We start from the raw sequence: 27081 nt of genomic DNA, 5'->3' as shown, positions 1-27081 counted from the left end.
ACTGGGCAAACCGTTTATGTCCATCGGGTGTGATAAACTTCACCCTGACACGGAAAATATCGAGACACCATTGCTCACATATCTCACTAACACTGATTCCCAAGATGTTAGCGCCGTGAACATTAATTAGCACTTATCCCTCCCCGTTGTATCTAGCAATAGCACAAAAACTCTTCATAACAGCCCTGCATTTCTATAAGTTGTTACCTCTTCCCGTAAAATGATCAAACTGAGAGCAACGAAGAAATTCTCACATTATCGAGAAACCGGCAGAACTCAAATCGAACAAACCAAATGAGGTGAAGAAGAAAAACAAGAAGAAGAACAAGAAAAAAAAGATGTAATGAGCCTTCTAAATTTTGTTTGACACAAAGCAAGCAGGAATGCCAAAAAAAAAAATGCACAATTGTATACATAAAGGTAGGATATGATGTGATTGAGCGGTATTTTTCCCACCATTTGCAAGGGCAAAAATAAAATTTCATAACATGTACCAACTTTAACTGACCGATAGGGGGTAAAAGGGAATTTAAACTATAACATATTGGCTATTCGGGGTGTGCAAAAGTTGGAGGGGGGTTTTAGCGATTTTTGAATATCATGAGAGGTAAATAGTAATTTTCCCTAAATTATATTCAAATATATATATTTTTCAAAATATATTTTAAATAAAAATAATATTGAAAAGGTAATATAATTTTTATAAATTTTAAATTATCAACTAATTTTAATCAATTTTTTATAATCAGTATGAATTAAATAAAATTGATAATTAAAAATGAACAGAGAATATATAGTGTGTATGAATTAAATATTCCCTATTCCGGCATAACCCACACAAAAAAAGAGGTTCGAGTGCTTCGCTAGATAAATTAAATATTTCCTATTCCGATATACACATAATAAATCAAATTTATTAACATTTATTTTTGAAATTAAATTATACATGAACCAAATTAAAATGCACGCACCTCAATTGGTGTACAAACTAATATACATTTTTTATTTTTTATTTTAAAAAAAACTCCATTCCTCAATTTTTTTAGGCTCCAAGCACGAGGGTAAATTAGGAATTCCAAATAATGTTCTCCCTTGCTTTTCCAAGAAACCCACATACACTTTCTCAAACATCCAGTAGCATGGCATAAAAAGACCAAAATACCCTGACCAGAAATTGTAGGGAGATACCTCCAAAAAAAAAGAAAGCATTTTCTTGTAATTTCTTGGTTTATTCCTTGTTATTTCAATTCACGCTCTATAAATGCTTGGATCGTCTCACTCTTTCACTTCTCATGAGAAAAAGAGATAGCGATAGTGATTCTTTGCTTCGATGAAGCCCTAGCTCTGGAAATCGAGGTTGCCATTGATATCCTTCATTCGAGTTTTCCCGTCGCTGGTGATGTTTTGATGCTTATCTTTTGAATTCCTCTATCTATGATGATCATCTCTTTGTTTGATTTGGTTTTTTCACTGATTTCTCTGGTTGTTTTATTGGTTTTGTCTCTAGATTTGCATTTCTCTTTTTCTATGGTTTGGTTATGGGTTTGGACTTGCTTTTACTGTTTTTTTCTGTCTGGATTTATGCAAGGTAATTGGTGGAGCATTGGTTGTTGTGTTGTGTTTTATATTCCTGTCTTTAATTTTTCAATGTGATTGAGAATGCTGGTTTCAGTGTTGATTTTGTTGCTATGTTATTGGTTTTTGTATGTGAATTTAGTTTAAAAAATTCAGCTTGGGATTTCTTGTTGTTTGTTTAGTGTGCATAACAAATGGTCAGAGTTCTTCTATAAATTTATACAAGTTTTGATATCAAAGAAGGAAGAATTTTTTGTTTTTCTATCAATTGTGAACTTGGTTTGTGAGGTTATATGCCTTTGATGATCATAGTTCTTGTGTTGTGTGGTGTAGCTTATGTTTCTTTCTCTGGTTTTTTTCATATCTGATAATGCTTGCTTCAAACATGCAATGCTGGATTACTCTGATGTTTCTTTGGTAGTTGAATGCCAGAGTAGTATTCTACTAAATCTAGGAGGTCCTTGTTATTCAGTTTTAATTTGAATAAACTATTTAATGTTCTGAGTTTATGCGTTTGTTTGTTATTCTACTCTGCATTTTTTTTTCTCTCTACCAAAATAGCTACTTATTGTGACCCTTCTCTTTTTGTTCAGCTTCATTGGTTTTTGAAATTCATATATAGAAAATGGAAAACACTCCAAATATGGACCAATTTTCTTCATCTGGCTTTGAAAATGATGATGAGACGAGGGCCTTGATTTCATTGCTCAGTGCATTTGGTTCGGTTTGTTCACTTGACGAGATAGCTGATGCTTATTGCAAAGGGGAGCGTGATGTGAATCGAACTGGTGAAATCCTCTGCCAGCTTCAAACAAGTAAATCTAATGGTGATGTTCAGGGCAGCAACAAGGGTTTAGATCATCCTGAACCCACACAATCATTGCATGGACATACTGTTGTTGAGACCACTCTTCCAGATAAGAATTCTAAAGGAAAATCCAGTAAGGCTTGTGCTTCTTTAGGTACCGTTTCTTCTGTCATGGGGCGCACATATTGTAAGACAACTCCATCCCTGAATGAGACATCAAGAACTAGCAAACCATTGATTGTGGAAATGAAGGGATCAATTGAAGAAGATCATGAAATTGATCTCATCACATCACGTATCGCAGATTTGAAAGCATCCATTCATGATAAGGATGTTGAGGAGTTTCTTTTCTCAATGCTTGGAGATGGTTTTCAGCTAAGAAAGGATGTCATCCGGGAAGTTCTTGGTAATCAACTCCTATATGCATGTCTCTGTCTGTTCAAACTTCTTTTTCCTTAAAATATTATAATATTATGGTCTTATTCTTCTTGTGATTGCCTATATTTTCATTTCATGAATGCTAATTATCTTTCTAGTTGTTGTTTTATCCTTTTTCAATGATGGACGCCTTAAATGTTTTTTTTTGTTTTCCCATAATTCATGCAGCAGGACTTTTGCACTACCAAGGCTTAAAAAAAATTCATAACTAGGCTTTTTCATTAACTTGTTTCTTCTATTGATTACAGTTCCATGAGTTTTATTTTAAATTCAAACTCTGTAAAGTTGTTATATTAATGGGAGTCAGCAACTATTACTTTGTATTATACTCGTATTTATGAATTGTTGTATATATTTGATTTCCATTTTATAGTTTACTAATGTTGTTTAGATGATACAAATTTCCTTTTTTTGGGTTTATTAATGCTGTTTAAATAATAATAATTTAAATTTATATAATTATTGTTTTATTTTGATCAAATTGATTGAACTAAACAAACCAACTTGATTTCCCTTGGGCCCTCATTTCATTTATCAAGTTGGTTAATGCCTTGGTCATCAAGGGCTAAAATACCATGGTTCGGATTTTTCATCTTCTTTCTGTTCTATAAAATATTCCACAATATGCTGCTTTCAAAAGAAGAGTATACTTAGTATGCTTGATGTAAGCTTGTCCACATAGAAAGGAATTCAACTTGTAGCGCCCTTGAATATGAACTTTTCATTGTCTATCATTCTCTCTACTTATTCGGCCTAAGATTCTAATTGAATGTTAATTGGCTTGTAAAATTATTTGCAGGGCAGTGCGGATACAATGTAAAAGATGTAAGGCATTCTCAATTTTTATATTGGCTGACAATTTAATTATTATGCGGCATATCAAGGTTGTATAAGTTTATTTTGTTTTAAATTAGAGTTGCTTTGATATGGCGGTATGAGATAGTATCCTTAGATACATTATGACACCTTGGCAACAATTTTGGATCATACATTCTCTCATGTGATTTTTATTTTGTCTTTTTTATCTCAGTTTTCTATTTTTAGTTACCTTATCTTTTGTCTTTTAAACTCCATAAAATTTTAATCTGTTTTATCTTTATAAATTGGTTTTTATTTTTATGATCTTTTTAGCAGTAATATCATAACTTAAAGAAAAATTATTTTACTTTGATTTACATAACATATGGTTAAATTTAAGAAATTTAGATAAACTACACCAGCAAAAATTTGATAATTTTGTTTAGAATTGGCATTTGTCTGTAGGATATATAGTGAATACCATTCTATGAAATTGGGTACTATTCTTGTGTGAAACTTGGAATTTGATTGCGTTGTAAGTGGCATCTTTAGTTTAATGATTAAGCTTAATCCAGTAGACTTACGTGCAGAACTTTTATTTGTCTATCTTAATTTGTTGTCAGATCTTTTGTCCATACTGTTGGATAAATTCTTCAAATGTATAATCGCTGGTAGATATTAATCCATAACATTTCTTGATTGTTTTATATATGTAGAGCATGGAGGAGTTATTGGCATTGTCAAACAAAAGCATGGACAAGCAGAGGCATCTGAATTGTGACACTGCACAAAATGTAAGTATTAGAAGAATATAACCATAATATGTTTTTCTACAAGTGAAAGCTGCTCATTTTTAAGCTAAAATAAGGTGATGATTATTGATTAATTTTTTTTAAATAGATGGATTATTTTAAGCCTTGTATCCCCATGTGTATCTGGATTTTATGTTCTAATTCTTGGTTCATATATTGACATATTTTTTTTTTAGATTCTTGGAGGTTTTGAACATATGGTGAAGTCATTTATTTTTCCAGTCTTTCATATGGGTTATGAGTATTGATTAATTTGCATTAAAAGGAATGGACTGTTTGTTCATTTTATAATTAAAGATAATTGAAGTAAAAATGACACTGAGTTCATCATCTAATATTCGATTTTTCAGTTTGGCATGTTTGATTGCATCTTTTGAATTTATCACGATATGTGTTTGCCTCTGGGATTAAAGTCAGATGGGTATAAATTTTGGGTTATTTTCCCAACCTTCATTCCCTTGGATGTTATTATAAGTTATTCTACTGGGTTTGAAGCCATAGCAGGAAATGAGGCCCAAAATTTTACAAGTTATTTTTGAATAAGTTGATTCCAGTTTTTACTAGAGCTATGGCATAAAGTGATTTTTTTCTTACTTTTTTTTGCTATCCAATTCCTAAGTTTTCCCCTCTCTCTCTCACACAATAAAATTTTTTTTGCCCTGGTTATCTATATCACAATAGATTCTTATTTTTTATATTATTGTTTTTTTAATCAATTTTAGCCATTCATTTTTGGCCTTCTAGAACCACATTTCTATGATAAAACACGATATATGATTTCATTTCTATGATATTTTCTTTTAAAAATTCGTTTTACCCTGCATTTACATAAGATGTTCATTCTATAGGTTACAGGTGAAAACTTGGAGATAAAAGCTTGTGGTTCTAGTCAAAGTCATCTATCATCATCTAGTGGAAGGCATGCAAAAAATGATCTCACAGCTTTTGGTGTTGTTATTTTTATCATTGTACTGATAAACACAACTGCTTTATTGTAGAAATTCAACGGAACAATCTAATTTAGACGAGGAGAAATCTAGTCTTTCAAGGGAAATTCTTGAATCATTATTTCATGCCCCACCAAGATCAGATCAGGAACCAAGAAAACGTCTAGAATGGGGTCTGAACAGAACTAGAGTTGCTGGGCAGCAGATTGTTTCCAAACCTCTAGAAGCCGTGCCGCAACCACCTCTAATTAGCATTCGACATATTAGGCCTGACTTCGAAAATAGTATGGTCATTCAATACATTGCTTTTCTTTTTAATTTTTATTATCTGCGTGTTTTCTAGACCTTGCTTATTGGTTTTATTTAATATTTCTGTGATATAATGATTTTTGATCTATCTACCATGGGCTTATGATGCCTTTTTTTTAGGACTGAAATCATCAATATTTCTTTTATTGATGGTGGGCTAAATTAAAAGCATTGATATATATATATATATATTTTGTGCATGTATATTTTATGATTCCAAACCAAGGAAACTTTCCAGTATGCTATTGTTATACTTGTTTAATTGTTTACAATGTATGGTATTTACAAAGAAGCAATATTCTTTCAGAAAATTTGTCCAAGTGAAAGTAGTGTAATACCAAAAAGTGTGCTGTGTGAGCTTTAATACCATAAAACATCTTCTACGTGTGCCATTGGAATTGTTTGCAAGCATATATATTCGCATCCTAGCAGATATGATTTTGTCTGATATGAGTTTTTCTACCAAAATTTGTCCAGCATTGGATGAAAATGATCAATACAGTCTTCTGAGGAAAGCTGCAAAGCAACACTGGAGTACAATGAAAGAATATTATGTTGCTGTAAGTTTGAGGAAGCTTGACTTCATGCTTTAAAAGCATATCACTTACTTTGCTTGAATAAGCATGCTTATCAATATGACCAATTTATTTTGCAGGCCGTGGATGCTTTTAATGATGGAGATCGTGCAAAAGCCAACTACCTTCTTGAGCAAGTACCTTTTTAACTTCAGTTCAACATTTGGCAACCAAGCTTAAATAAGCATTTGTTGTTGACTACATACCCAATTATTTTCTATCATTTCTAAAATTATGACAATCGAAAAAGAGTGATTTGTGTTATAAATGTTCTTAATGCCACTTATGCAGGGGAAGTACTATAACCAATTGGCCCGGGAAGCAGATGAGAAGTCTCAACAGGAGATTCTTAATATGAAGTTGTACTTGTTCTCAAATATGGATTTTTCTCTCTATCTCCCTAATCTCTCCTCCTCCTTTACTGTGATAAATTTTGTCATTAGTCATGACCTTGGTTAACTCATTATCAGGAGCAGTGAGCAATGTGATTTTCCACTTGATTTACATGAACACAACCCCAAGGAAGCGGTGAAATTGTTGAAGGTCCATATTCGTTCTCTAGCTAGCATGCCATGTAAGAGCTTCTTCTCTTGAATTCTGTTCATCTCTCTGTTTTTAACTATAAATCTACAATAATAGTTGATCATTTGCTTTAACCTTCAGCATTTAGGTACTTGAAAGTCGTCTTAGAGACAGATGCAATGGATGCCAAAAATGGGAGAAGGAGAAGATCAGTAAGACTTCTGTTTAATAAAAGTTAAACCATATATGAAAGCTATGCACCAAATTGGATGCCTGACTTATTGCTCAAATTACAAACTCATTTCTAGTATTCTTTAAACATTTCAATCGGGATTTTATCTTCGTATGTCTGCTTATTATGTTGGATTATAAACAGGTAACCAGGTTCTTGGAGAAAGATTTGATCAATTGGACTGAAGAAGATGGGAACCCTGGCACAATTTTGATTAAGCTTGATGAGATCAACCTGGATAAACTGAGCCAGAAAAATGACTCAAACTGATGGCATTTTTTTGGACATTAAAATTTTGATGTTTTGTGGAAGCATATGTTGAATTGCTTCCTGATATAATACTTCATTCCCAGTTCAATTTTTTTGGCGAACATCAAAAGAATAGAAAGATCAAAGGAACTAGTTATGCAATTGAAAATTTTCCAGATGAGTTTATACAACAAAGAGCTGAAGTATTTTTCAGCAGATATTTGAACTCCAATCATGTTGATGAGGGATGTCTCATGAATAACCATTGCTATCATTTAATTGATAAAGATTTAATTATGTTAGTGAGCTTATGTGCTTGTGTTATTTTTATTTTATTTTGATAAAGTGGATAATTTACTTCAAAGATATGTACAGTCACAAAGTTAATTCCTTAATACATCTATGTTTTCACTCCATGTGAAGGGAGGTTCAAACCCGTTTTCTCAGTATGACATGAGCACTATATACAATTAATCCGGTGTCAATATAACAAACTCCACGTAAAGGGAGGTTCAAACCCGTTTTCTCAGTATGACACGAGCACTATATACAGTTAACCCGGTGTCAATATAGCAAGAGATTGTTGACGCTTGCGTTATTTATTTATTATTTTTCAAATTAAAATTTTACCATTTTTATTTTTATTTATTTATTTATTAAAATGTGCATGAACCACTGAATGGATTTTTCCTATTTACAATATTAATTGTAAATAAGATAAATTTAGCTTAATAGGTTCTTGGGTTGACTCGGGGCTTTGTAGGATGACTTCACAACACAAGTCAAGCCTAAATTAATTTATGTTTTATATGAAATTAATAATACAAGTAATCTATCTACATTAACTAAAAAAATATGCTGTGATAGATAATAACTCCTATTGCAAAAACCAAATCTTAGTACTTTTTAGACAATGATTGAAACCAACACACCATTGACTCATCCAATACAAGGTGCTTATTTTTCTAAGTCTTCATGGAAATTAATATTTCCATGAAAGCAAATTGCTGTAATGGGTGGGTTATCATTGTCATTCAAGCATAAGATAATGAAAGCAATGGATTCATACCAAAGAAATAAACTTAGGCATTCACATTGGCACCCCCTGCAACACGCCATAGTCATTCTCAAGTCCATGTTGTCTTGCACTAATTTTTTATTTATATATATATATATATAATCTATAAAGACAAAGAAAAGATAAATGGGTATGGAATTACATCACTTACAGCTATTTGATTTATCTCTTTATTTGTTTGTTTTTTACTTTGTCGTTTGTCGACTAATCCAATTCATTATGTAGATATTTATTTACTTAGCTTTTTATTTTTTTATTTATTCTTAAAATTATGCAGTCTAGTGTTCCCGTTAATTCTCTGTTTAAGTTATTAAATTAAAGTTTTCAATTACAGAATCTAAAGGGATCTTGACTGGCAGAATATTCTTTTCAGAGAGATTCCTTCACACTATTCCTGACGGTGGTGCGCCCCATTGATTATAAAAGCATAGTGCTTTAAAGCTAGCTTATATTTTGCAGGCTTGTCAGACCCGGTCCGGGCAATGACCCGGCTAAGTCCAGGGGTCAGGGGTCAATGGGTTCGATCGGGTCGAACCGGGGTTAAACCGGGGTCAATAATTAAATATAAAAAATATAATAATAATTAATAATAAGCAAATATAATATTAAACCCATAATTATGTTATAAAAACATACTCAAATTTAATATTTAAATTGATAAATGACTTTATATACAGTAGAGTTTTCTAATTATGTCATTTATTTTTACATTTTTTAAATATTTACAAATTTAATATATTAATATATAATTATCGAACTTCTCTCAATGTTATTTATTTATTTATTTATTTGTTTATTGGTTGATTTTGTTAAAATAAATAAAAAATTTAATTCACTAATTCTTATATCTCAATTGAGTTTTTATTTTGTTTTAAATTTTCTTATATTTTTTATTTAATTAGAATACTTTAATTTTATATTTTTATAATAAAATTACACTCATTTATTGTTTTATTTTCTTAATAAATTAAATTTTTAGAAAGTATTTACATAACACATTAATATATTTTATTTTTAAATGTTAATTTTTGTTGGTATGTTTATAATATATATATATATATTGTAATTCTATTTATTGATTATAAATTATAAATTAATATTAATAAATATACACGATTTTGTGATTTTTAATGAGAAAATAATAATAAATTATTAAATAATGTAAAAAAAAAAATAAACATTGTGACCCGATTGACCCGGCCGGGTCAACCGGTTCCCGGTTGAACCGCCCGGGTCACCGGGTTAATACCGAGTTTTTTAATACCCGGGTCAATGTGATATACCCGGGCCGGCCACATGGCCGGTTCCCGGTTTTTCCGGTTGAACCGGCCGGGCCGGTCCAGGTCTAACAACCTTGATATTTTGTCTAAAATCTTGGATTTTTATTTTTATTTTTATTTTTTATAAATATGAATAATTGATGCGGTACACAGAGTGTGATAGTAAGTTCAATGATAGTTATATTCTCTTTTATGTTAATTAAAATTTGAATCTACTTTATAGTAAGACATAAACACTTTATATAGAGAACAAATGCTAATAGATCAAATAGTTATTAATATCTTAAAATTATGACCATGATTGATTCAATCCAACGGTTCAAAATACACTGGTATGTGAAATAGTAACAGTATTAGCGGCTGCTACAGTGTGAATGTTATTACAGTAACATCTAAAAAATTGTTACAGTAACATTGGTTTATGTAATGTTATTGCTATAATAGGCATCCATTTATAATATTCATAACAAATGTCCAATTTTCCTATGTTATGAAATTATTAGTTCACACTTTGCCGTAATAAAATATCAAAGAAAATTAAAAAAAAAAAACACTCCAAATTTATTTATTTATTTATTTTTTATGGACTATAAAGAATAGTACAAATGAACGGACAAGATTAGCTGGTATTTTCCAGATCCAACGGCTGTCACACGTTCCATCCGACAACGCAACGGCAACGGCAACCTCGTTTTCTATAAATTCATCCCCAAAAGATACTCCACAGCACATCACTCACACTCAAATGGGAACCGAATCCAACGCTATCTCCGTCGCCGATCCCGCCGGCGATCAGCCGGAGACGATGACGGATCTGGCGATGAAGAAGAAGGACCTGAAGGCAATCGACGATGAGTTGTCGGTGGAGAGGGCGTTCGATAGCCAGCGATTGCCGTCGTGGAAGGAGCAGTTGACTGTGCGAGCGATGGTGGTGAGCTTCTTCCTCTCCGTGATGTTCAGTGTGATCGTGATGAAGCTCAATCTCACCACCGGAATTATCCCCTCCCTCAACGTCTCCGCCGGCCTCCTCGGCTTCTTCTTCCTCAAGACCTGGACAAAGATTCTTCACAAATCGGGGATGCTGAAGCAGCCCTTCACTCGCCAGGAGAACACCGTCGTCCAGACCTGCGTCGTCGCCGCCTCCGGCATCGCCTTCAGCGGTACTCTCTCCTCTTCCCTTCCGATTGCCATGGATTTCCCCTTTTATTTATTTATTTATTTTTATTTTTAGTGATGCTAAATTGCTAATTTTTCAATTAGTCATATATATATATATATATATATATATATATATATATATATATATATGTATGTATATTGTGGTGATGTTTCACTTATTAAATTTTTAGGTTAATTGATAAATCATTTCAGCTTTTATCGAAATATCGGTTCTTAGCCAATTTTGGGTTTTTGTTTAAAGTCATTTTCATTAAAAACATCATACTGAGATTTAATCATACAGCAATCGACGCGATTGCGATTTGAACGTTGTCATTCAGCCGTGGAGAACTGATGCATGCGTATCGAGCCCGTAAGTGCTTTCGTGTCATGCATAGACTCAATGATTTGTAGTGACATTTACGAGCTTCTAAACGAAAACCAAAAATCTGCGTAACGGACTGAGCCGATGATGTTTCAACAAAGTTGAGTGATTTATCAAAAAAATTAAATCCATATTTATAAGTGAAATGACACTTCTTCCACTTTCTAACTGAAGTGGATTTTGAACTAAATCCATATTTTTTTTATTGAATGGGGGAAGTGAGCCAATCTATAAAAACTCACTTCCTTTCCCTTCAAAAATTCTTTTTGAACTCATAAAACTTTACCGAACACCTAAATTTTTCTATTTTATTTTCACTTCCTAACAAATAAATACCAGAACTTCTGGAAGTGATATCACTTCCCTCCACTTCAGAAAAGTGGTACTTCCCCCACTTTTTCATTTTCGCTCAGTCCCCGAAATGAACACCCATTTCAAAATTTTCAAATCTCAACTTTTCATAGTATTGTTCACTAAAGTGAGACCAAAAATCTTTTTTTTTTTAAATTAAATTGCTGATGGATAACTGTTTCCTATAAGACAACCATTATTAGAATGGTCCTTGTCCTCCAAAGTTCAGAGCATTCCGATCTGTTAGTTTTATTTGACAATTCAATTCTTTGACCTTTCAAATTTGACAACCTTTTTTTTTCTGCCTTATGGAGCTGGGCTTTGTTGTTTTAAATTTGACCATACATTATCTATCATGATGCCTGCTAGCTCATCCATTCATTGACCCATTGACTTGTTATGTATCAACCAGAATGGAATTGGGGCTATTCCTTCCTTCTAGACTACTGACGGCCATAAATGGACAACTTGTGTGGAATATTGACTGTGCCATAGTTTAACTTCCAACTTGTATTGCTTGGCACTGGAATTATTTTTACCTTCAGAGAGAATGACACTTTCTCGAAGACTAGATCATTTTTTATAATTGTAATCATGGTATTAAAGCACTGTATCATCTCTTCTAATATATATTCTATCTGGAACTGTTATAGGTGGCTTTGGCAGCTACATATTCGGCATGAGTGAGAGAGTTGCCAATCAAACAACAGAACTGAACGATCCACAAAATGTGAAGAACCCACAGTTAGGATGGATGATTGGGTTTCTCTTTCTTGTCAGTTTCATTGGGCTCTTCTCCGTTGTCCCTCTCAGAAAGGTACCTCAGAATTGAACATGTTCATCAAAAAGTTCTTTTTATTGATAAAAAAAAAAGTTTTGGAATTTATAGTTCTCTCTGTTCCCCATTACTAACCAATTATTGAGACAAAACCTGTGTATGGTATACTTGGTTACACTAGCCGCAGACATTTTTTTTTCACAAACTAATTGGAAACACATTCCAGATCATGATCATAGACTACAAGTTGGTGTATCCTAGTGGCACAGCTACTGCACTTCTAATCAACAGTTTTCACACACCTGAAGGAGCCAAACTGGCAAAGTAAGCTAACAAACAATTCAGAGTATCCAAACCCTTTATCTAACTCTCTTCACTCTTTTCCATTTGCCACTGATTAAGCAACTGCTGAATTATGTCCACCTGCCTTCTCAAAATTTTCAGGAAACAAGTAAGAGCATTGGGTAAATGTTTTGTTGGTAGTTTCGTGTGGGGATTTTTCCAATGGTTCTACACTGCTGGCGATAACTGTGGATTTATATTTTTCCCTTCCTTGGGCCTTCAGGCTTTCAAAAACAGGTGAAGTTCATTAGCTTCACGAAGAATGTACTTGTCTCTTCGGCAATGGTTCAATAGTTTGTAACCCATACTATGATATCTTCATGTTTTTCGAAAGATTAAATAGACATTGTCTCTCTCTTTTTCTTTGGCAGGTTTTACTTTGATTTTTCTGCTACTTATGTTGGAGTTGGAATGATTTGCCCATACATTGTCAATGTATCTGTCCTTCTTGGAGCAATATTATCATGGGGAATAATGTGGCCCCTGATAGGTAACAAGAAGGGAAGCTGGTACGCTGCTGATCTCTCTGATACCAATCTCCATGGCTTACAAGGTTACAGGGTAACTTCTCATCCATCTGCATACAAGTTTTGCACTGAATTCTGTTTTGAACGCTCGAATATATACACATCTTACATTAAATACAATGATACAGGTTTTCATTGCTATTGCCTTGATTCTCGGTGATGGTCTCTACAACTTCTTCAAAGTCCTGGGCCGAACTGTCTGTGCGATCGTTTCTCAACTTCAAACAGGCTCCACAGCTGCACTTCCACTCTCGAGCAACAACAGCCCAATGTCCTTTGACAACCAACGCAGGACTGAAATGTTTCTCAAGGGCCAAATCCCAAAGAAAGTTGCTGTTGGAGGATACATTGTTATTGCTGCAATCTCCACTGCCACCCTTCCGCACATCTTTAATCCACTCAAATGGTACTATATTTTGGTTATCTACATTGTTGCACCAGTGCTAGCATTTTGCAATGCCTATGGAACAGGCCTCACAGACTGGTCTCTAGCTTCTGCATATGGAAAGCTAGCCATATTCACCATTGGAGCTTGGGCTGGTGCTTCTCATGGTGGTGTTCTTGCAGGCCTTGCAGCTTGTGGTGTTATGATGAACATTGTATCCACTGCTTCAGACATCATGCAGGATTTTAAGACAGGCTACCTCACCTTATCATCTCCAAGATCAATGTTTGTGAGTCAAATTATTGGCACAGCTATGGGATGTGTCATCTCTCCATGTGTCTTTTGGCTTTTCTACAAAGCTTTTGATGACCTCGGCATACCAGGGACTCAAATACCCTTCACCATATGGAATTGTTTTCCGTAACATGGCAATACTTGGTGTTGATGGATTCAGTTCACTGCCGAAGAATTGCCTCACTCTTTGCTACATCTTCTTTGCTGCTGCTATTCTGATCAACTTTGTTCGAGATATCCTCCCAAAGAAGGTGGCTGGTTTTGTACCACTGCCAATGGCAATGGCGATACCTTTCTTCCTCGGTGCATACTTTGCAATTGATATGTGCGTGGGGAGTTTGATCTTGTTTATTTGGAGTTTGATCGACCGGGCCAAGGCCAAAGCTTTTGGCCCTGCTGTCGCCTCTGGTTTAATATGCGGCGACGGAATGTGGGTTCTACCTCAATCAATACTTGCTTTAGCTGGAGTGAATCCACCAATCTGCATGAAATTTCTGTCAAGGAAAATGAATGATCAGGTGGATCAATTCATCAATAAGCTATCTTAATTCCTTCTCAGAATTCAAAGACTGAGCTTTCCAGATGTGTATATGTTTTTCCTTGTATTGTATATGCTTTGTATTGAAAAAATATATGCATTGCTTTGCAGTATATTCTATCTGAAAACAGTTTGTAGTTTTTTCAGTCTTGACAGCAATGATATCATATAGATTACCCCAAGTAATTCTTTCATAATTGGTAAACTTCAATACAAATAAGTAGATAGTATTGTTATGAACATTAACCGATGAATATTGTTCTGTCATTAGTCTCAGTATATGCATTACATTGAATTCTTCAAATCAAGTAGTCTTGACCACCTTCCATCAAAGCTCACATGTCCATCATTATCTACAATCACAAATTCAGAAACATGAAGCTCGATGACTAATTATGTAAAATGAAGAATTTTAAGGGATGTAGAGATGTTCATACCTTGCCATATCGTTGTCGAATTCTCACATGACTCTGAACAAGTGTCCTGCACCATGAATCATTCATTCTCATTTCCACATTTGTTGATCATCACATACTTTAAAAATTCTAAGTGCATTACCTTTGCCGAGGCTGTTAATCTTATCGTATCTTTAATCAGTGAATCCAGATCGGCTTCCATGCCTGTTTTAACATAGATTACCTGATACATATATCATTATAAGAAGAACATCATCGACATCGAAATTCATCTAACTTGGAATTATATTTCTCATCCATTACTCACTGAAGGATCACTTGAGCCAATTTCAGGTAGCTCGAGATCATTATTCTTGCCGGAAGGAAGAACCCAAACATCAAATGTAGTGTTGATCTAGCAACAAAAAGAAACATTTAATTCATTATTTAGTATTTTATATAATTGAACAAGAGAATTTTCAATACACGAAGGAGCATCATCGTTTTGAGATTAATTACCTGCTTGCAATACGACGCGAAACAACAGCTGCATTTCGCGTTGAAGGATGTAATGATTCTTCCGTCTATAGAGAAACCAAAGCCTGCATGCTGAAAGGGTGATCACATTGAACTTAATCATTATTTCAAGCTATTAAAAATTTAAAAATGAATAAATAATAGCTCGCATAATATATATTATGAGTGACAAAAATACGGTAAGTTAATATTACAAAGAAAGACATTGAATAAATGTATATTACAATAGAAGATACCAATCTATATTAGGATATGATGATATTAAATAATACTGTGAAAAGAAGTGAGTGCAATGAAATTAACCCAAACTAATATTCTCATATAAACGATCAACTTATGATATTTTGAGCAATTCGAGTTGCTTCATAAATTTATCCTGCCTCATATATAATATATATCATGATATTTTATCCTCCATTCATGACTAGAGTTAGCGGTTGCTATTGAAACTGATAATATTGAAGGAAAAAAAAATATTAGAGAATTCTAAGAGAGATTCCGAAAATCCAAGAACACAAAAACAACATTATGTCTAAGTAGAAACTATAGTAAAATTATGTATGAAAACAAGCATATAAATAAAAAAAAACTATGCATGAAAACTAGCATATAAATAAAAAATTACAAATCAACCTTATGTCCTGTATTATAAATCTTTAACATTGACTAAGGATAAAACTTCTTGTTTTTTCAGAAATATGAAACAAATTTTTGACACCAATGCCAACAAAGACTTAATGAACAAGACTATTCTTGCACATTCAATGAAATGAGTAGAAGACAGTGAAACAAAGTCACAACCATGAATGGAAATTAATTAAGCAAGTTACCTTTTGAACAGAGAGATTAACAAGAACCTTTGCATCCTTATCCCCATCTTCAACCAAGTCTCCAAGTTGAAGCTCTCTCAAAGATAGCAAATAATCACAACTCCACTCACCTTGCCATTTCCCATCTGATGTAGAGATTGTGATCAAACGACGCGGTGCTTTCTGTATCTTCCTCCTCTTCTTCTTCTTCTTGAAATGCTAAATAAAAAGAAAAACAATAAGAAAACACACTCACTAGATCACAAAACCAAACAACTAAATAAAAAGGAAGAAATACTTGACCTGAGATTGAGTGATTTCATCTTTATCCCATGAAGAACAAGACTCTGAAGTTGAAGAAGCTCTGGTTTTAGAGATTGAATGGATAGTGAATCCAATGCTTGGTATGTTGTAATAGTTCTTGTGATTTGTATGAGAACAGGGAAATGGGAGAGATGAGTCTGGGGATGGAATGCTGGCATAGCTTTGCCATTTTAGTATATCTAGCTTAAAATTAGAACAAGAGATTGAGTTTCATCCAAGTAGCTTTAGTGCCATTATAAGACCTTATCTTTGATAGCATCATGTGGTCCTTGTGCTCTCCCAAGAGTGGTTAAAGTGGTTATCTCTAATCTCAGCTGTTTTAGGAAGTAGATATTTTAACTTGTAAACTAAATGTCCAATATAAACAAGATATATTGAAATTTACTTGTGTTCATACTACAAACATACGTAAATAATTCTCCTAACAAATAAATGATAGAGTGCAAAGAGTAATATACAACTAAAAAGAAATCAATTAAATCATACACAAAGACGACAACCGATTTCACTGTGACAACCACCAATGATGATTATATTCATTGTACCAGGAAATTACATGAAGCAATAGAAAGTGCACAAGATTTTCAATACTCATTCCAAGATTAAGACAAACACATTATTATCCTTTCTGCTCAAAATTCTGATTTTTTTACCACCGAAATGAAGAACATTGACAATCTTGATGGTTCTACATCAAACAGAAAACTATTCTACTATTCTACGATGGCAGAAACAAAATCATTTCAGCATTGTGCATAAGCTGCCAACATTTCTCGACGTTGAATCTTCATGATCCTCAAAAATCAGAGACAAGGAAATTACTTGATAGAGAGACCTGCAAAGAGTGATGCATCACACTAATTAGTTATATAATTCTGATGGATCATTGAGAAGATGCATCTTTGATAAGTACAGCATAAGATGGTTTGAGATGATTACCTTCTCCCCGAGTTTGAATGGAGCAAGACCTTTGTATGGGCATGTAGCACAACGGAAGGCATCACCAAGCCCGCACTGTAATGTTCATCACATCACCAAAAACATGGCAGAAAAAAGAGTTATATTTTCAAAAAAATGCCACCCTGCCACCTTAAAATTAAATAAATCCACATCAATTACATTTCCGCATGCTGACTGAGGGTTATTCAGCTGCTCCGCAGTCAGCCCCAGCTTCTGCACCTTTTCCTCTGCTTCAGCTCGACCACAAGTGCAGTTCTTGCAAGCCTTTCTTGTGGCTCCAACCTCACAATCTCCAACTGCATTAAGATATCTCCAATATTTATATTGGTATAACAAAAAACTTGCTTATATAGAAGATCATAAACATTGAAGTTTCAGATCAGACCAGCTGGTAACTGTGGTTTCTTCAAGTCTTCCTCGGTCAAAAGGCTATCTTCATCAATCAGATCCATATCATCACTATCATGTATCTTAGGAATAGACTTGGTCACTTTTTTTATTGAAAATGACGACCCTACAAGCCAGGAAGTTTTCTTACACTCAAGCTGCATGGAAAAAAAAAAAAAGAGTTGTGTAAGGTAATGTGCAAAGGAAAGGGCATACAGACAGAGGATATTATCTCTTACTGTAAATGATTGGTAGCCCTCAAGCGGGAGAAATGCTTTTGTCTCAAAAGTTTGTACATCAACAAACCCAGCTACAAGTAATTTACCCTCTAATGGCAAGCTTGGCTGCAAGGACACCATTTTAATACATCTCCATCAGAATATAATTCCCACATGCACAAGAATAGGCAAACAACTATCAAGGGTATAAACTTTCACCTTGTTCATGTTATTGCTAGAAGAATAGCTAGTTTGCATTAGAAGCTTCCCACCAGGTTTTAATACTCTGTGGATCTCTCCAAGCAAATTCTCCCCAATAATCTCCGGTGTCTTCCAAATACAAATCACAACATCCGCTGAAGCAGAATCAAGTGGCATGTTTCCTCCTATGACACGACAGCCATATCAATAAATCTCATATGGTTATCAATTTGTTCTTCAAAGTGAACCCTAACAATAGGGCTCTTCAATACATAATAAAGAAAGGGGAAAAAATTCACAATAGTCTTAAGAGCAAGTCACCTATTTCCCGATGTCATCTCCAACATAAAGCAACAACAACAACTACAAAATGCAATCTTCATAGTCTAAAAATGGAATCTGAGTAATTTTTATTAACTCTCAGCAACCATAGTATGATGCATTCCTTATGTTGTTCACAAAGCAAACAACTTTAAATATAATGTACGCAATGGATTTAGTCATGCAATAGATTTAATTAATCTAACGATGTTCCTCTTTGTTTGTTTGGAAATTTTTCCCCCTTCTGTACTTCAAGATGGATACTTTATCACCTCAGCATGCATGATACGATTCATTTCTAGATAAAATTAAAGAAGAAGACGAAGAACACAAATTTAAAGCGTGATTTTAAAAAAATTTACCCAAAGAAGTGGCCTGTGTCACAACAAGTAGATCATCATCATCCCTCACCACTCCCTCCCCAAAACCATTAACGCCGGCTAAAACAGCGCCAATTGGAACAACCACGAGATCTGCCAACACAAGCGCACGCCTCTTCGCACCGAGACTCTCCTACCATAATAAAGATCCAAATTTTCAGCCAAAAATTCTCAGAAAAAAAAAAAATCGAATAAAGAAAACCAGCATCTTTGATCTCAAAAACAAAATTTGGAAAGGGAACTCACCATTACAAGCGAGATGAAGAAGAGATTTAGGGTTTCAAGGAAGAGAGACGTATAGATCTCGCGAAGAGAAAGAGGAAGCGAGAGGCAACCAACCGACGTGAGCCGGCAGAGCTCGTGGTTTTCAATATATAATAAAACCCAAACCTACCGCCTTTTCTTTGATGACGTGGAAACGATCCAACGGTCAAGATCGCAGTGATGGCCTCCCTTTGAACAGTGTGGAAAAACGCTTTTATCCAAGATCTGGAAGCTTCCTTGCTTTATTTACAGGTATAATACCCGAATTAATTCTCCTACTTTTTTTTCTCTTTTCTCTTTTGAACTCTCTACTCAGAAATATATCTCATTAATCTCTCTACTTTTGAAAATGATCCAATTTAGTCTTTCTATTTTTAATTTTTTTTTCCATCTAGTCCCTCTATTTTTAAAAAAACAACCAATAATTGACCTATTTCAGAGTAGAAGGGACTAAGTAGATTCATTTTTAAGAGTAAAGGGACTACTTGACAGTATTTTTTAGTAGAGGGACCAAAAAAAAAAGAGAAAAATAGAAGGACCAATTCAGATATTATACCTTATTTATAACTTTTTTTTTACCGGTTCAGTCCTTTGTTTTTCACAAAACTATTTACTTAATCCACTCAAATCTTACTATTTGGATTAAGTAACTACTTTGGTGTATTTTACCATTTAATTAAAAAAATTGTTTTTTTTATTATTTATGTTTTTAATAGTTGAAGTAGTGATGAGAGGGAACATAAATTGAAACATTCTTAAAGCTATAAAGAAAATTGTTAAATCATTAATAGCACCTAATAACATTATTCCTATAATAATATTCCTCATAGAGTAGAGTTGTTAGTATATATAACGGAAAACTCTGTTATAGCCATTTTTGGACATTTATTGTACTCCACCGCAAAAGCTAATCATAGGTTTTAATTTTTGAAAAGCAAAACAATAGGGTCTTAATGCTCAGTATTAGTGATAGCAATAATCCCCAAATCTGACCCAAGTTTAATGGAATAAAAAATGGTTTAACCGGATTTTAGGTCGGGTTCAGGTAAAACCCGATTAATGTAAAACGAATACGAGTACGGGTATGAAAATCCTGATAACCGACCCAAATCCAAACCCGAAATTCAATTAACAAATATACCCAATTATATATATTCAACTTTTTTTGTTAGGGTTTTTTAAATTCCAACTCTATGGTGTTGAATTTGTCAATTTCTACTCTACCGTGTTCGTTCTAAAAAAAACTATGATTTTGGATTGATATTTTAATTTTATTTTAAATATTTTTAAATAGGGTCACAAAGGGAAGGATATCCCACGAATACCCGATTATCCATCAGGTGCGGATGTGGAGGTTCGGGTTTTAAAAACCAGTCGGGTTTGGATTTAAACATGGGGCAAAATAATTAGTGCAGATATAGCAAAACCCGCACCCGACCCGTTGTCATCTCTACTCATTACTAAAGTAGCTGAAGATATGGAAAAAAAAAAAACCAAAATCTTTTTCTTTGATTGGATGTTAAATCAATCATTAGAAGAAATTAAAAATTAAAGTACACAGAATGAAACTTCCATAGGAAACAAAATATTTTTTATACATATATATAATATAATATAATATAATATATACATATATAATATTTTTTATACAGGGTGACAATCTCCTCTTCACAAAAAAAATGTCAAAAAGGACATACAGATACTGTAACATAAAATATTCAACCTTGCACCACACAGCAAACAAATTTCAAAATCCCAAAAAGATACGAAACAAAAGCCACACACACAACACACCAAAATAAAAAAGTTACGAAACAAAAAAATTCAGCAAAAAGACAGATGAAAATAATGCTTTTGTCACTTCACATCACATGCAATTTGAATCTGAAACTCACACAACTAAATAAATACATGAGGGAAAAAAAATCAAAGTAAATTTCCTAATAATGACAAAGTACTGTCACTGGTATATTAAGAATAAACTTCTCTACCCTAAATTATACTCTCTGGCACTGGATTGGGTTGTCGGAGAACATCAAAGTCTCCAGAGAAGTGGAGGCCATGTGGTGAGTTAGAGCTGTACCATCAAAATGATTGTCTGAAAATCCATAACTAGTGAATGTAATTTACAACAACAAGATTAATCAGCTCAAAGCTCTTGTTTCAATATCACGTCAATGATCCCGATGTTGGACTTTGGCCGGTAATGTTCATCGGTGTCAACTTCTTCGATTTCCTGAAGTGTATCAAAGACTAGTGGTTTAGTGATTTAAAGAAATGAGCATGGCACAGGCCAAGAAAATATTCCAGGAATTTATAACAAAATTCATGGTTTCGCCCAAGCTGTTTAAAATGTGAGCATATCAGCTTAAATTCTGTGTATTAAATGAGATGAAACCTTGCAGGTATTGATAGCCATAAACACTACATATACTAATAACAAACACAAAGTGAATTTTGCATCACGAGAATATATATATAAATATAAAGAAATTGGGAAAAGCAGTTTGCACTAGGTTTAAAAGCTACCTGGACCACATCCTCTCCTTTGACAACACTCCCAAACACAATGAGTTTGTCATTTAAATCAGGAATTGGAGCTGTTGTGATAAAGAGCTCAAATCCTTTACTGTCAGATACCGATTTTGTAGTTCCAAGCATGAAAGCCTCATGCTTTGGGCTGAAGATAAGAGTTAACATATACCAGATTTCAGAAACAGAGGAAAAACAAATAGATAGCAAATCAAGATGGTTAAAAAAAACCAGTAAAATCATAAAATATAATCCCCATCTTATTCCCGGCAAGAAAATAAAATGCAAATACCAAACTGAGCACCCTTCTAATGAATAGAGAAAAATAAGTAAACCTTATAGCATGTTCTTTGTTTGGCTTTACTTTCAATGTCCAATCCTCTGCAGCTCCAAGCCTTTGGAAATCACCCCCTTGAATTACATAGTTCTTTATTACACGGTGAAAAGGCATGCCTCTGAAAAAGCCTTTTTGACTGCACCATACAATATACCAATAAAATCATGAACAAAAGAAAAAAAGGAAGATAAAACAGCTATAATGTAAACAAAGGAGAGAAGTTGTCCATTAATTATCATAAATCACCATGCTGTTTGAAATGTGAAGATGATTTTACATGGAAATTGTATTTCCATTTTATTAATCACAAGGTTCACAACTATCTAAAAGGAGAACAAAAAAGAAGTAAGAAGGAAGTGCAGTGACAGCAGGGGATGTTCATATAAAGAGATCATTGCATTCAAAAGCCGCACCAGATAATCGATTACTTCGAACCAAAATTAATAGCCTTCATAAACTATCAACTCCCTTAATAAAACAATTAATAAATGAATATCCATAATATCAAAATTAGGAATCTAAAAAATTATTATAACTTACATTCTCATGAAAAGATACTGACAACACTAGATCAAGACGCCTTTAGCTAAAAGTATCATAAGGCTGCTGTCTAAAAAAATGCACCTAGATTAAACCTTGCATCTGACTTGAAATAATAACCAAGCAGATCAAACTGATTGCATGCAACTATGTATGCATGAATGAACGAAAATCATAACCACAGAAGAATAAAAGTTCATTAGATAGTAACATTTACTCACCAAAGGTCAATGAACCTATCCACAACTTCTGGAAAGGAATCTTTATAGAGCTCCATTGTAATCTGTCCTTTTGAGGTGTTTAAAACCTAGAGCAAAAATTAAAGCAAATATAATGTGAGGTGAAGAAAAAACATTTCAATAGCAAATACTAAATAAATGCAGAAAATATGAACAAAAATTATCAATTAGTGGAATGTAAGTAATACATAGAGATTGTTAACCATGTCTTCAACTTGAACAACAGGTGGTCTATAATCTTGTAGCCTTGATGAATATACAGGCAAGGAAAAGGACTCTAGTTTTTGTGTTTATGAGAAGACCACGCACATTGCATATAGAAGATGCAGTATAAGAACAGTTTCCTACTTACCCTAAGTTGTTTTACTCAAAAACAACCTTACTATTTCACTCATTAATTTTGATTATACATCACATGTATGCTCAATTAAGAAATAAATGTAGTATAGATTGCTAAGAATATGGCTGAGATTTTATATATATATATATATATATTGCAAAGTATGTCAATATGTTTAAATATGTCCATGATGACTTTCCCAAGTTGCCACTTGACAACAGAAAGACAGAATATACAAGTTGAGAAGTTAAATCAAATCACAAATTGTCCAATCTCGGTATAAACAAAGCACCTCAAAGGGGACATTGCTATCAGCAATTATAGACATGTTTACGCTGAGGTTTAGATATTACAAGCCCAATCTAAATATATACAAAGAACCTCAAACAGGAAGAAACAAAAGCGAAAAATAAAGTTGAAGATACACAAAAAAAAAAAAAAGAGAAAGACCACAAAATACAATAAACATGTAATAAATAATTCATAAATTGTTCATAAAACACTTTTCATTTGGAGGTTGTCTTCAATATGTTATTCTATCTTGAATTATCACCAATCCTTATGCAAATACTCCCCCCGTTCCTTTTTATCTGTCGTGGTTAACCGAATCTCACATACTAAAAAACTTAGTTATTTCACAAAATTTTATACAAAATTAGTTATCTTTCCAAAATTATCACTAATTTATATCTTCACATTTCTCTCTCATATTTAATTTTAAGAAAAAAATTAAATAGAGTGTTAAGGGTAATTTTGGAAAAAAATAATAAATGCTTCTCGATGTTAGAAAATGACATATAAAAAGAAACATGGATTTGTAACAGATAAAAAGAAACGGAGGGAGTATTATGCAATGAAACAAGTCATGATGATCATACACTGACACAAACACCCAGTTAAAGATAAAGAAATAAGATCTTCATAAAGTATCAGTGCATAACTTTAACAAGATGCAAAAGCAATCATTGACAAAGAAACCAGATGGGACAACCTAAAAGTGAACAAACTTACAGCATATTTTGGAAGATCGTATTTCTTTGGCTCCCCAGAGTTCTTCACATGCTTTTGGAAAGAAATTGAAAAAAAATGTCAAAATAATTTATTTGGTGATTACATCATCTAAACTAAAAACTTAGGAAAACCATAGACATATAATAGGTGAATTCCCAAGCAATTATACTTGGCAATGACATAATCAACAAAATATTTAATTAAGAATATAATGCTCTCTAAATTTCAAACATAAAAAGTTTGAGCAGATGCAGGAAAAGTTGTGTACCTCAAACTCGTCCAAGCCAATTTCTGGTTGACTGCTTAACCTATAAGCAAAGTTGACCGAGATCTTAGCAATTGATTTAAGACAACTCAGAGGGCAATCAGAAAGTTTGGCAAGAAGATTGCAAATGATAATATTTTATCTTCATGTATGCAACAAGTATTCTGTAAATAATGAAAAGTTACAAAAGTACAGGAAACTAGCATATCTAGAGAAATGACCAATGATCATATATATTAAGAATAGAAATAGCTTGTCCATATGGCATGTGATAAAAGCTAACCTCCGATGCCAATGTTTGTAGGTGCCATAGAGGGATAATACAACCAAGATGACCACAAGGTTGCAAATAATGATAGTCAAAAGACTAATCCGTGTAGGGCTCTTCTTCTTTTTGCTCTGAATAAGCAAAGCCTGAGGCTTGATTCTTGCCATTAGGTGCCCCGGTAGAAAGGATCACTGAAAGTTTCTTTTGAGAAACCAAGAATACAAACAGTCAATAATCCTGGAAAGTATTATGTGAAAGTAATCATCTATTATGATCCAATAGCATAAACATTATACCTCTTGCCATATTGAGACATCAACAAACAAGCAACTTGACTAATATAAAAAGAAAAGAAAACTAAGTTGTTACCCTCTCAGGATTGCAAAAGAAATAATCATCAACACCTCAAGTAAATTTTTTTTTTTTCTTTTCCTAACTTTGACAACAAAGCATGATGGCACATGAAACTACAAGTTCACACAATATCTATAAACAAATCTACATCTTGATCAATTCAAAACATCAAATATTACAAAACAAAGATCAACATAAGAACTAATAGCAAGTCAAATCGAAAAATTCACAATTAATTAAATGTCAACCGATTCAGCAAGCTAACATTGATGACCTCCAGAAATAAGGTCAAATCATCACACAAAGCAAAAGTGAACTCAAAACGAATTACCCTTTATTGATTGTTTATACTCCGATGATCGGAAACCAAAACTAAAGATCGATGAATCGATGCTCTAATAAAAAATTTATAATTTCAGGAAACCCGAAAAAAAGAAAATTCAGCCGTTTCGGATCCTGTCTAAGGATTCAATACGAGATCGAGGGAAACACAAGGACAATCACAACTAGGGTTCAGATCTGGGTAAAACCTAATTGCTTGAGAATTCAGGGACGACTAAATAAATACCTCAGCCAGGAGAGCTGATCCACCGAAACTAAGAAGGCAGAGTTTTCCCGGCGACGACTGGGGATCGGATTCCGGCGGCGACGAATGGAAGCGCGGTGGCTGATCACCGGAACGATGCCACCGATGAACGAGAGAGAAATCTATGAATAAGATGAGGAATTGGACCTGCCGCCCAATGCGACCCAATCGTGTAACCTAAATGACAAATTTGCCCTCAAATTTCTTTAGAATTTTTAATTTTCCCCCTTGTGAAATCATCTATTTAATTATTAAATTCTGATAATCAGCCAATAGTGGGTTTAATTTTTTGAATAATCACTAAAGTTTGATAAAGTTACAGTTTGATCACTCAAGTTTCATTTGTTTCTAAATAATCACTGAAGTTACTAATTATTTCAAATACCAGTCACCGAGCGATTACAGGCTTCATTAGCTGACGTGGACACAGTTTTCTAAATGTTGATTAGACTTTTCACGGTGTCCACGTCAGCTAATGAAGCTGGTAATTATTCGGGTGATTGGCATTTGAAATAATTACTAACTTCAGTGATTATTTAGAAACAAATCAAACTTGAGTGAGCAAACTGTAATTTTACCAAACTTTAGTGATTATTCAAAAAATTAAACCGCCAATAGTGCTACGAAGTTTGGTTATTCAAAAAAAAAAAAAAATTATCCTTCTTCTGTTATAACTATATTTTATACGAAAAATATTTGTTGTAAAATATAATAAACTGGCTGAGTAAACTATATTACTATCTAGTAAATTTAAATATCCAAAAATATGTCTAGAATATTTTAAAACTTTCAGATTTATAATTTATTTTTTTATTAAATTTATTATCTTTACATTTTGACATTAGAATTTATTTCTGTTTTTGGAGATATTTTAAGAATTAATATTGGCATTTATATGCATTATACATTTCCAATATCATTGTCCAATAAACCCTTTAACAATATCATAAACTTTCAAGCAGATCCACCACGTAAAAATATTTATATAAGAGTAGTATGTTTTATCAAATTAATTTTTAAACTAAAATTTCATAGCTTTTGTAGTTTACACCTTTGTATAGAAAACAAAGCAGGATGCAAATTTGAGATTCAACTCTAGATAAAAAAATTAGATCAAGTCTAAATGGGACCAATTAAGCAATTAGCATTAATAATAAATGCTAATCAAGGTATCACTGCTCTTTCGGCTTTGGATGAGCGGTGGAGAACATCAAATAAGCAATAATTAAGTACAATGAACATTAATTTAATGATTTCAAAAAGACCTTAATCATCAATCATATTATGCTTTGCAAAGAATATTAATCATAAGGACGCATGTATTTGTCCCCAAATTAATTTCTAGGGGCTGGTGAAAGAAAGACAACCTAAAAAAACAATGTTGGGTTTACTGAGTATATTATACATATATATACTTTTTCTTGAAAGAAAT

At 33.3% G+C, this 27081-nt stretch overlaps 5 protein-coding genes across 7 annotated transcripts; 2 read left to right on the top strand and 3 right to left on the bottom strand.

Annotated features, from left to right (window-relative positions):
• Window positions 1-1257: 1257 nt before the first annotated feature.
• On the top strand, window positions 1258-7629 carry LOC120276447 (putative nuclear RNA export factor SDE5). 3 transcript variants are annotated; one of them, XM_039283194.1, is made up of 12 exons: window positions 1258-1396; window positions 2169-2789; window positions 3621-3646; window positions 4336-4413; window positions 5280-5350; window positions 5430-5662; window positions 6165-6247; window positions 6343-6399; window positions 6554-6621; window positions 6739-6836; window positions 6926-6996; window positions 7161-7629. In XM_039283194.1, exons 2-12 carry the CDS (start codon window positions 2201-2203, stop codon window positions 7284-7286), a joined length of 1500 nt encoding a protein of 499 aa, XP_039139128.1. In that variant the 5' UTR covers window positions 1258-1396; window positions 2169-2200; the 3' UTR covers window positions 7287-7629. The 3 variants fall into 3 exon arrangements, with proteins under 3 accessions (XP_039139128.1, XP_039139126.1, XP_039139127.1); XM_039283192.1 differs by having other exon boundaries at window positions 6733-6836; XM_039283193.1 differs by having other exon boundaries at window positions 1292-1356; window positions 6733-6836.
• A 2705-nt stretch (window positions 7630-10334) lies between these two features.
• Window positions 10335-14563, top strand: LOC120275514 (probable metal-nicotianamine transporter YSL12). The gene is given in 7 exon segments (XM_039282124.1): window positions 10335-10783; window positions 12171-12334; window positions 12522-12619; window positions 12740-12874; window positions 13009-13198; window positions 13293-13940; window positions 13942-14563. Coding segments are annotated over 7 exon segments (2100 nt in total). The 5' UTR covers window positions 10335-10368; the 3' UTR covers window positions 14392-14563.
• LOC120276231 (large ribosomal RNA subunit accumulation protein YCED homolog 2, chloroplastic) lies at window positions 14553-16650 on the bottom strand (the record flags this gene model as incomplete). The annotated part of the gene is made up of 7 exons (XM_039282953.1): window positions 14553-14734; window positions 14819-14864; window positions 14940-15020; window positions 15105-15191; window positions 15296-15385; window positions 16144-16341; window positions 16426-16650. Coding segments are annotated over 7 exons (795 nt in total), but the record flags the coding sequence as incomplete, so codon positions are not given.
• Window positions 16651-16949: 299 nt separating this feature from the next.
• On the bottom strand, window positions 16950-19291 carry LOC120275197 (anamorsin homolog). The gene is made up of 8 exons (XM_039281721.1): window positions 19160-19291; window positions 18896-19046; window positions 18231-18397; window positions 18033-18137; window positions 17792-17951; window positions 17566-17702; window positions 17386-17460; window positions 16950-17281 (listed from the first exon to the last, which is right to left on the bottom strand). The coding sequence occupies exons 1-8, from the start codon at window positions 19160-19162 to the stop codon at window positions 17243-17245; spliced, it is 837 nt and encodes a 278-aa protein (XP_039137655.1). The 5' UTR covers window positions 19163-19291; the 3' UTR covers window positions 16950-17242.
• Window positions 19292-21012: 1721 nt separating this feature from the next.
• On the bottom strand, window positions 21013-25802 carry LOC120275126 (peptidyl-prolyl cis-trans isomerase CYP21-4). The gene is made up of 8 exons (XM_039281627.1): window positions 25632-25802; window positions 24725-24910; window positions 24445-24484; window positions 24177-24227; window positions 22808-22893; window positions 22045-22182; window positions 21707-21857; window positions 21013-21413 (listed from the first exon to the last, which is right to left on the bottom strand). Exons 2-8 carry the CDS (start codon window positions 24874-24876, stop codon window positions 21327-21329), a joined length of 705 nt encoding a protein of 234 aa, XP_039137561.1. The 5' UTR covers window positions 24877-24910; window positions 25632-25802; the 3' UTR covers window positions 21013-21326.
• Window positions 25803-27081: the final 1279 nt, after the last annotated feature.

This window comes from Dioscorea cayenensis, chromosome 14 (genome assembly GCF_009730915.1).
Source record: "Dioscorea cayenensis subsp. rotundata cultivar TDr96_F1 chromosome 14, TDr96_F1_v2_PseudoChromosome.rev07_lg8_w22 25.fasta, whole genome shotgun sequence".
NCBI classification, from domain to species: Eukaryota; Viridiplantae; Streptophyta; class Magnoliopsida; order Dioscoreales; family Dioscoreaceae; genus Dioscorea; species Dioscorea cayenensis.
The sequence above is the reverse complement of the archived record's forward strand: the minus strand, read 5'-3'. Positions and strand labels throughout refer to the sequence as shown.

Bases quoted from the DNA above. Each gene is read 5' to 3' on its own strand.
- LOC120275197 (XM_039281721.1), bottom strand. The intron at 18,398-18,895 runs GTAAATTTTTTT...GTCGTGTCATAG, and splicing joins GACACAGGCCACTTCTTTGG to GAGGAAACATGCCACTTGAT. The intron at 17,461-17,565 runs GTAATTGATGTG...TGAACATTACAG, and splicing joins CTCAGTCAGCATGCGGAAAT to TGCGGGCTTGGTGATGCCTT.
- LOC120275126 (XM_039281627.1), bottom strand. From the start codon at position 24,876: ATGGCAAGAATCAAGCCTCAGGCTTTGCTTATTCAGAGCAAAAAGAAG. The intron at 24,228-24,444 runs GTACACAACTTT...TCTTTCCAAAAG, and splicing joins TTGGCTTGGACGAGTTTGAG to CATGTGAAGAACTCTGGGGA. The intron at 22,183-22,807 runs GTGAGTAAATGT...TGTATGGTGCAG, and splicing joins GATAGGTTCATTGACCTTTG to TCAAAAAGGCTTTTTCAGAG.
- LOC120276447 (XM_039283192.1), top strand. From the start codon at position 2,201: ATGGAAAACACTCCAAATATGGACCAATTTTCTTCATCTGGCTTTGAA. The intron at 6,837-6,925 runs GTAAGAGCTTCT...TTTAACCTTCAG, and splicing joins TTCTCTAGCTAGCATGCCAT to CATTTAGGTACTTGAAAGTC. The intron at 6,997-7,160 runs GTAAGACTTCTG...GATTATAAACAG, and splicing joins ATGGGAGAAGGAGAAGATCA to GTAACCAGGTTCTTGGAGAA.